The 9,914-nt window shown below is 49.7% G+C and overlaps 1 protein-coding gene and 1 long non-coding RNA gene across 39 annotated transcripts in view; one reads left to right on the top strand and one right to left on the bottom strand.

Annotated features, from left to right (window-relative positions):
* Positions 1–9,914, bottom strand: part of LOC129143616 (uncharacterized) — an 84,532-nt gene that overhangs the window by 5,232 nt on the left and 69,386 nt on the right. The window contains exons 2-3 of the long non-coding RNA XR_010155182.1: positions 5,414–5,543; positions 1,409–1,992 (exon numbers count right to left, since the gene is read on the bottom strand). This is a non-coding gene — a long non-coding RNA (uncharacterized LOC129143616). The remainder of the gene's footprint in view (positions 1–1,408; positions 1,993–5,413; positions 5,544–9,914) is intronic.
* KIF9 (kinesin family member 9) overlaps positions 1–9,914 on the top strand; it is a 53,525-nt gene that overhangs the window by 40,313 nt on the left and 3,298 nt on the right. For 29 of the 38 annotated variants that reach the window (XM_063805669.1, XM_063805667.1, XM_054681744.1 and 26 more), the window contains 4 exons: positions 588–802; positions 4,981–5,157; positions 5,451–5,566; positions 5,984–6,088. In XM_063805669.1, coding sequence (XP_063661739.1) covers positions 588–802; positions 4,981–5,157; positions 5,451–5,566; positions 5,984–6,088 — 613 coding nt within the window. Of the gene's footprint in view, positions 1–587; positions 803–4,980; positions 5,175–5,450; positions 5,567–5,983; positions 6,089–9,914 lie in introns of all 38 variants that reach the window. The other 9 variants (XR_010155177.1, XR_010155180.1, XR_010155175.1 and 6 more) reach the window with 1 other exon arrangement.

Genomic DNA, 9,914 nt, shown 5'->3' with positions numbered 1-9,914 from the left:
CCTGTAATCCCAGCACTTTGGGAGGCTGAGGCGGGTGGATTACCTGAGGTCGGGAGTTCGAGACCAGCCTGACCGACATGGAGAAACCTGGTCTCTACTAAAAATAAAAAAATTAGCCGGGTGTGGTGGCGCATGCCTGTAATCCCAGCTACTGAGGAGGCTGAGGCAGGAGAATTGCTTGAACCTAGGAGGTGGGGGTTGCAGTGAGCCGAGATTGTGCCATTTCACTCCAGCCTGGGCGACAAGAGCAAAACTCTGTCTCGAGAAAAAAAAAAAAAAAGAAAGAAATACAGAAGGAAATACACCACCATATGCCATTGTTCTTTTCTTTTCTTATTGTTGTTTGTTTCTTATACTTTTCCTTGCTTTCCTCACTTTCTGCCATGGGCATATGTCCTTGTACGTGTGCTGAGTAAAACAAAGAGGAGGGAATGATTCACACACGGTTTAGCTCCTGTCTTGGGTAGGTGGTGCCTAGCACTTCTGCCTCCTGGCCACAGAAGTCCCAGGGAAGAAAGATGAAGTGCCTGGTGGCTCCAAGGCAGCCACCTCATTTATCCTCTTTGGTCTCACCTTTTCATCTCAAGGCCCGACACCCCACCCTCCAAACCAGTGGCCTTTGAGGAGTTTAAGAATGAGCAAGGTAGTGAGATCAACCGAATTTTCAAAGAAAACAAATCCATCTTGAATGAACGGAGGAAAAGGGCCAGCGAGACCACACAGCACATCAATGCCATCAAGCGGGAGATTGATGTGACCAAGGAGGCCCTGAATTTCCAGAAGTCACTACGGGAGAAGCAAGGTAAATGTGTTGGAAAGAGGGCTAGGGAGCTTTGGGGTCTCAGAGTCATGCTGGTCGAAGCAGAACAGCCCTTGGCACTAGAGGACTGAGATGGGAGGGGGCCAGTGGGGGTACTGGGATGTGGCCTTCACCCATAGGTCAGATCACTTAGCTGTGGTCAGCCCCTGAGAGCCGCAGAGTCCTCCCTGTCAGCCAGCCTCTGCCTGTGGGTCCCTCATTGTTGCATTATCTCAGACCTAGGTGCTGGGCCTTCCACCCCATATGTGCTACTGTCCCTGGTGAAACAGGCCCTTTGTCCTGCAGAGGTATCACTGGGAGATGGGTAGCTGGTGACCTCTACAAGGTCCGTGGGTCTCTGTGTGGTTTCCTCACTGCCCCAGGTGGTCAGATTGAGGTGGGGCTGCTGGTAGGGACTATGAAAAACCAAGTAAGGGAACAAGAATGTGGATGCCAGAGAGCCAAGGGACTCACTTTCAGTAAGGCCATTCCCTATGCTGAATCCCTGACACCCGTGCTGGTCTGTCAGAGTCTTATCTCCTAGAGCTGGTGGCAGGGGGTGCTCCAGGCTCAAAGAGCAAAGGACCCCAATGTGGGGAGGGTGCTCACCTGGTTACCCTGACCCAGTGTCCTTGTCCTGGTGGCGTGCACCGCCCACACCTGCACTGAGGGCCAAGGCCCATCAAGCTTGCGTGTTCAGATGACTTATCTGAGAGGGCTGGTCAAGTGCAGATTCCCAGCCCCTCAGCCAGTGGTTCTGACTTGGGAGAGATGGAGCAGGGCCCAGGACCTGCATTTTAGTGAGTGACCATTCCAACTCTGGGACAGGTGGTTCAGAGGCCACACTGTTCTTCACACTCCTGGCTCAGTCTTATTGTCTTCTTCCAGACAGGAAACACCACAGGTTACTGGGCTTTCCCTCGCTAAATCACAACCCTGTTCCAGGCCAGCTTCCATGAGTGATCTCCAGATGTCACTTGGTTTATTCCTGCAAGTCAGATGCATCATCTCACTCACAGGGGGTGCATTTTACTCATTTATTTCTCAGAGGAGCAGGGCGTGGTGGCACACACTTGTAATCCTAGCATCTTGGGAGGCTGAGGCATGAAAATCGCTTGAACCCAGGAGGCAGAGGTTGTAGTGAGGCAAGATTGCGCCACTGCACTCCAGTCTGGGTGACAGATGAAGACTGTCTTGGAAAAAAAAAATAATAATAATTAAACAATTATTATTTCTCAGAGGGCAACTTTATTTTCTAATTCTTGGGGCCATTCTTATCATACCTCACAGACCAATTATGACATGCTATTCCTGAGGGCAAAGCCCTCCACGGGTCTGGGAAGCTGGAGAAGGCCAGTGATGGTGGCTATAGACATACCCCTATCCAGAGCCACAGGGAGAGGACATGGTGAAGATTTTATGGGACAAACAAGCACTTCTTTGTCCTCTCTGCTCACACTTTCTTTGAACATACAGCCCCTTATTACATATTTAAGAAAAAATATACGCATGGTATGCTGGCATATCATTTACTCCTAAATACACCTGAAAGTGGACAGTTTCAAAGGATGAGATGAGGAAGACATTAAATTTTTTTTTTTCTTTTTTGAGATGGAGTTTCACTCTTGTTGCCCAGGCTGGAGTGCAATGGCATGATCCCGGCTCACTGCAATCTCCGCCTCCTGGGTTCAAGTGATTCTGCTGCCTCAGCCTCCCACGTAGCTGCGATTACAGGCATACCCGCCACCATGCCCAGGTAATTTTGTGTTTTTAGTAGAGATGGGGTTTCTCCATGTTGGTCAGGCTGGTCTCGAACTCCCGACCTCAGGCGATCTGCCCGATTTTCGGCTGGGCGCGGTGGCTCACACCTGTAATCCCAGCACTTTGGGAGGCCGAGGCGGGCAGATCACGAGGTCAGGAGATCAAGGCCATCCTGGCTAACACGGTGAAACCCTGTCTCTACTAAAAATACAAAAAAATTATCCGGGTGTAGGTGATGCACGCCTGTAGTCCCAGCTGCTGGGGAGGCTGAGGCAGGAGAATGGTGTAAAACCCGGGAGGCAGAGCTTGCAGTGAGTCGAGATTGCGCCACTGCACTCCAGCCTGGGAGACAGAACGAGACTCTGTCTCAAAAAACAAACAAAAAAAATTTATCAGTATTAAAAAAAAAAACCCATTTTTGTGCTGTCCCCCCAAAGTAGTTGTTTTTCCACTGATTATTAAAATATTAATAAAATACCTTTATTTTATTGAATTTACTTGAACAGATCAAGTAAACTCATATCTCCTAGGCCAGGCGAAGTGGCTCACGCCTGTAATCTCAGCACTTTGGGAGGCTGAGGCGGGTGGATTGCTTGAGTACAGGAGTTCGAGACCAGCCTGGGCAATACAGTGAGACCCCTGTCTCTACAAAAAAACATAAAAAATTAGCTGGGCGTGGTGGCACATGGCTATAGTCTCAGTTACTTGGGAGGTATGGTGAAAGGATCACCTGAGCCCAGAAGGTTGAGGTTGCAGTGAGCCATGATCATGTTACAGCACTTTAGCCTTGGCGACATAGTGAGGCCCTGTCAGATCAATCAATCAATCAATCTCTTAGATACCTTATTATTGACAGCCACTTGTTGACCCAGGAAGGTCAACATATTTGGAACATTAGTCTCTTGTAAAAGAACTTGAGGCCAGTAATTCAAGAAAAAGAAAAAGAAACAAAAGAAAAATGTAAAAATGTAAAATCATCTTTAAATTCAACTCTTTTTTTTCCTGGAGATAATCAGAGATCCTCTGAGTAGAACAAAAGATGTTCACAGTTACTCCCCATCTCCATAGAGTACTGTAAAGCCTCTACTCTGTAAAGGATTGTGGCTTATCCAAATAATCACATCAGGGACCTCCCACAGCATAGAGACCACAGCAGATTGCTCTGCATTGAAGGTGAGACACCTGGTGAGGGTGACTCCCACACCCCACTCCAGATCCCAGATCCCAGAGTCTAGACATTTGCTTTTCCATTAATGACTCCATTAGTGGCTTTTAATGTGTCTCACTTTTTTTCTCAATAAACATCAGTGGAAGTGCTAACACTTTCCTCTAGCACCTGGGGGCTGCCTCATGCACCCCAGCCACACACCTCAGGTCACATGCAGAACACACTTACCCTACACTTGGGGATGGCGGTTGATGTGATGCCTTTGCTAAGCTTTCAGGTGCTGTGAGCAGTGGAGAGCAGGGTGAATGGTTTTGCACACCAAATTATTTTGTCTTAACCCAACAACTGTCACTGAACTGATAGACCTTAAAAGATCCATGCAGAGACTAATAGCACTGACCCTTGTCCCTGGAGCCCTTTGATAGCTACTCAACACGATATAGATGTCTAATCATCTCTAACAAGAAGGTAGCTGGTGAGCTGCGCATGGTGGCTCACGCCTGTAATCCCACCACTTTGGGAGGCCGAGGCGGGCGGATCACCTGAGGTCAGGAATTCAAGACCAGCCTGGGCAACATGGTGAAACCCTGTCTCTACTACAAATACAAAAATTAGCTGGGATTGGTGGCACATGCCTGTAATCCCAGTTATTCAGGAGGCTAAGGGAGGAGAATCGCTTGAACTCAGGAGGCAGAGTTGCAGTGAGCCGAGATTGTGCCACTGCACTCTAGCCTGGGCAACAAGGCGAGACTCCATCTCAAAAAGAAAAAAAAAGAAAGTAGCTGGTGGATGTGTGTATCAGCAAGAGACAATTTGAACATCTGCTGTTATTAATAAGGAGCCTTGCCCAAGTGCCTTGTAGTACTAGCCAGTGATGGCAGTTTGTAGATGTAATTTACAAGAAAAATAGACATTTGTATACTAGGGGTGCTTACTAAATATCTTTGGCTACTAGAGTTTTAAATAAAATAAGCATGGAGCATGGGCCTTCTGTACCTTCCCCTGCCCTCTGCTCTTGTTTGTCCTAAAATGCCAGTGTGGCCCCACTGAGCTGAGCTCCCCTCCCTGTGAGATTATGCCCTGGCAGCCTGGCCTTCTTGTGCTTTGCCCATCTCCTTGCCATGGGTCTGCCCTGCCTGTGGTCTCCTGTCTTCATGATTTGCCAGCTCTGTGCCCACCTTCTGGAATCCCTTCCTCCCCCAATTTCAGGTGGACACCTCCTCATTTCCTGACTTCTTCCATCACCTTGCAGGCAAGTACGAAAACAAGGGGCTGATGATCATCGATGAGGAAGAATTCCTGCTGATCCTCAAGCTCAAAGACCTCAAGAAGCAGTACCGCAGCGAGTACCAGGACCTGCGTGACCTCAGGGCTGAGATCCAGTATTGCCAGCACCTAGTGGATCAGTGTCGCCACCGCCTGCTCATGGGTGCGACAGTTGGGAAGGTTGGCCGCCACCTGAGGTACAAGGAGACTCAGGGAGAGGCCACAGCCTGAGTTCTGGAAGCACCCTCAGAGTTTCTCTCTGGCAGAGCCAAGGGCTGGGCAGGGGCTTCAGATGTGTGGTTCCCAGGACTGTGAGGGCCAGAGATGGAGATGGGGACAGGGTAAGACCTTGGAGCAGGAAGTGAACAGATGGTGAGCCTGCAACAGATATAAGACAGATGAGAGCACACAGCCCTTACCGGCTTCCTCAAGTTCTGTCTCCTCACCTCCTTGTAGAATTTGACATCTGGTACAATGAGTCCTTTGTCATCCCTGAGGACATGCAGATGGCACTGAAGCCAGGCGGCAGCATCCGGCCAGGCATGGTCCCTGTGAACAGGATTGTGTCTCTGGTGAGCGGCACAGGGGCAGGGGTGTGGCAGTGGTTGAGCATGGGGCAATGGGCAGTGCCCCTTGAGCTCTGTTCTCAACACAAAGATGGCAGTGTGTGTGGTGCTCCCAGCCTCTCCACAGCCAGCCCAGGCAGGTGGGCAGGTACAGGTCTCTCCTCGGTTACCAAGGGATGGGGGAAAATACCACTCTTGCTACTGCCACCTTTCTAAAGCAGTTCATCCTGCTCAGGCAGCAGTTACAGGTTGTCTGTGGGAACACTGACAGACATGGGGGCTGGAGGGCTGTGAGATGCCCTTTTGGTGGCGGGGGTGGGGGTGTGTGGCACAAACCCAGCAAGGGACTGCCCTGATGCACACCACAGGCTCTGCTAGGGTATATCCTGACAATACCATGCTAAAGGGACTGTCCTCCCCCAGGGAGAAGATGACCAGGACAAATTCAGCCAGCTGCAGCAGAGGGTGCTTCCTGAGGGCCCTGATTCCATCTCCTTCTACAATGCCAAAGTCAAGATAGAGCAGAAGGTAACTCAGAGGCCTATGTCTCCAGGAGGATGGGGGCCTCAGTGACTAGGAAACCCAGGATCATATTCCCTACTTTAGAGAGGTAGGGGAGGAATGGCACCATTCCAAGGAGATTAGTCACCCTCAGTCAGCGGGTGTCTTCTGCCAACTAGACTGCAATTGGGCTGGACCCTAGAGGAGTCCCACCAACCACGGCCAGGCCAGGACATGGCTGGTGAGTACTGACTAGCCTATGTATGGTTCGCAGAACAAGGCCCAGGGATCCCCTGAGGCTTCCACCTGTCAGGGAGGACCTCTCCAACGGGGTCCACTCTGCACAGGTGGCAGGGGACAGAGGATCACATGCAGCTGAGGCATAGCTAGACATGGCGTTAGCTATAGATTGGGTGGGGTACTCTCCTCCTCGAGCAGGTTAGGCTGGTGCAGAGGGTCTCCATTCTACTAAGGCCTTGTCTGGAGCCAGAACACAGAGGGCCCTATGCACTGCACACTCCTCTTTGCACAGAGGCAGTGCTTATACAGCAAGTGGCAGATGCACACGGGGCAGGAGCCCAAGTGAGTTCATTCTTTCGCAAATATTTTTGTAGTTATTTATTAACATACTCATTAGGTGATACATTCAGGTGTTTCAAACATTAAGAAAGCATGAAAGTATATGGCTGGGCACGGTGGCTCACGCCTGTAATCCCAGCACTTTGGGAGGCCGAGGTGGGTGGATCACTTGAGGTCAGGAGTTCAAGACCAGCCTGGGCAACATGATGAAACCCTGTCTCTACTAAAAATACAAAAAATTAGCCAGGCGTGGTGGCACATGTCTGTAACTCCAGCTACTCAAGAGGCTGAGGCAGGAGAATCGCTTGAACCTGGGAGGTAGAGGTTGCAGTGAGCCAAGATCACACCACTTTACTCCAGCCTGTGCAATAAAGCGAAACTCTATCTCAAAAAAAAAGAAAAAAAAAAAATGCTGGGCACAGTGGCTCTGGCTGGGCACGGTGGCTCACGCCTGTAATCCCAGCACTTTGGGAGGCTGAGGCAGGTGGATTGCCTGAGTTCAGGAGTTTGAGACCAGCCTGGGCAACATGGTGAAACCCTGTCTCTACTAAAATACAAAAACTTAGCTGGGTGTGGCAGCATGCTCCTGTAGTCCCAGCCACTCGGGAGGCTGAGGCAGGACAATTGCTGGAATCTGGGAGGCGGAGGTCGCAGTGAGCTGAGATTGTACCACTACACTCCAGCCTCGGTGACAGAATGAGAGACTCCGTCTCCAAAAAAAAAAAAAAAGAAAGTACAAACGCTGTCCCCCTCTATCAGCTTCTGATAGGGCACCCCTGTCACTTGTTTCAGATCCTGGCAACCCCTTCTGACAGGACACTCCATCACTTGTTTCTAGTGTTCCCCTCAATTTTCTCTCTTTCTTTTTTTTTGGGGGGTGGGATGGAATTTCACTCTTATTGCCCAGGCTGGAGTGCAATGGTGTGTCCTTCACCTCACTGCAACCTCCGCCTCCCAGGTTCAAGTGATTCTCCTGCCTCAGCCTCCTGAGTAGCTGGGGGCGTGCTACCATGCCCGGCTAATTTTTTGTATTTTTAGAAGAGATGGGGTTTCACCATGTTGGCCAGGCTGGTCTCGAACTCCTGACCTCAGGTGATCCACCCGCCTTGGCCTCCCAAAGTGCTGGGATTACAGGCGTGAGCCACCGTGCCTGGCTTCCCCTCAGTTTTCTGCATCTTGCTTTTTCTACTTAGCAACACATCCTGAAGATCATGCTGTGTCAACCTATAGGTGCTTCTGTGTCTTTTTTTTTTCTTTTCTTTTCTTTTCTTTTGAGACGGTGTTGTGCTCTGTTGCCCAGGCTAGAGTGCAGTGGCATGATCATGGCTCATTACAGCCTCGACCTCACAGATTGAAGCGATCCTCCCACCTCAGCATCCCGAGTAGCTGGGACTATAGGCATACACCACATGCCCAGCTAATTTTTTTTTTTTTTTGGTAGAGATGGGGTTTTGCCTTGTTGCCCAGGCTGGTCTCAAACACCTAGGCTCAAGTGATCCGCCTGCCCTGGCCTCCCAAAGTGCTGGGATTACAGGCATGAGCCATTGTACCTGGCCGGTTTTTTCTTATTAATTTTTAGGAACTTTTTTTTTTTTTTTTTTTTTTTTGAGACAGAGTCTCACTCTGTCGCCCAGGCTGGAATGCAGTGGCACAGTCTTGGCTCACTGCAACTTCTGCCTCTGGGCTCAAACTATTCTCCTGCCTCAGCCTCCTGAATAACTGGGACTACAGGCACCCGCAACCACACTCAGCTAATTTTTTTGTATTTTAAGTAGAGACAGGGTTTCACCATATTGGCCAGGCTGGTCTCGAACTCCTGACCTCAGGTGATCCACCCACCTTGGCCTCCCAAAGTGCTGGGATTACAGATGTGAGCCACTGCACCTGACCAAGAAATTAGCTCTTTGTGATATGATTTACAACTATTTTTTCCTGTTTGTCATTTGTCTTTTGACTTTCCTTATGGTTTTTTTTTTTTTTTTTTTTTGAGATGGAGTCTCGCTCTGTCACCCAACCTGGAATGCAGTGGCATGATCTCGGCTCACTGCAACTCCGCCTCCCGGGTTCACGCCATTCTCCTGCCTCAGCCTCCTGAGTAGCTGGGACTACAGGTGCCCACCACCACGCCCAGCTAATTTTTTGTATTTTTAGTAGAGACGGGGTTTCACCGTGTTAGCTAGGATGGTCTCGATCTCCTGACCTCTTTATCCACCCGCCTCGGCCTCCCAAAGTGCTGGGATTACAGGTGTGAGCCAGCATGCCCGGCCGACTTTCCTTATAGTTTTTTGTAGGTATTTTGTTATTTTTAAGAAATCAAGCTTAGTCCATTTAGGCTGCTGCAACAAAATACCTTAGACTGGGGAATTTATAAACAGCAGAAATGGGCTGGGCGCGGTGGCTCACGCCTGTAATCCCAGCACTTTGGGAGGCTGAGATGAGTGGATCACCTGAGGTCGGGAGTTCGAGACCAGCCTGGCCAACATGGTGAAACCTTGTCTCTACTAAAAATACAAAAATTAGCCGGGTGTGGTGACGCATGCCTGTAGTTGCAGCTACTCGGGAGGCTGAGGCAGGAGAATTGCTTGAACCCGGGAGGTGGAGGTTGCGGTGAGCTGAGATCGCACCACTGCACTCCAGCCTGGGTGACAGAGTGAGACTCCGTAAACAAAACAAAACAAAACAAAACAAAACAAAACAAACAGCAGAAATGTATTGCTCACAGTTCTGGAAGCTGGCAAGTATAACATCAAGGCATCAGCAGATATGGGCTAGTAAGGGTTTGCCCTCCGCTTCAGAGGTGGTGCCTTCTAGTTGTGTCCTCACACAGCAGAGGTGCAATAAACTAACGAGCTCCCTCAGGCCCCTTTTATAGGGCACTAATCCCATCCCTGAGGGTAGAGCCTTCAAGACCTGTCACCTCTCAAGGCCTCACCTCTTCATAGCATCACCATGGGGGTTAGCTTTCAACATATGAATTTTGGGGAGACACTGATATTCAGACCATAGCATGAGTTTATCGGTATTCTTTTTCTTAGTTTCTGGATTTTGTGTCATCATTTCCCCCAGCTGAATTCACTCTTTACGTTTAGGATTAAGCTGACATCTTCACTTACCTGATGGCTGTGAGTAGCTGAAGCCCATCCAGAGAGGCTTAAGCATAGGGGTCTCTTACATGGATTCTGAAGGTCCCATAGAGCAGCACGTCCCATCCTGTGCTGTGCACACAAATCACCAGGGGTCTTTTTAGAATGCAGATGGCCGGTAACAATAGCTC

Source organism: Pan troglodytes, chromosome 2 (genome assembly GCF_028858775.2).
Source record: "Pan troglodytes isolate AG18354 chromosome 2, NHGRI_mPanTro3-v2.0_pri, whole genome shotgun sequence".
Taxonomy (NCBI): Eukaryota; Metazoa; Chordata; class Mammalia; order Primates; family Hominidae; genus Pan; species Pan troglodytes.
The sequence above is the reverse complement of the archived record's forward strand: the minus strand, read 5'-3'. Positions and strand labels throughout refer to the sequence as shown.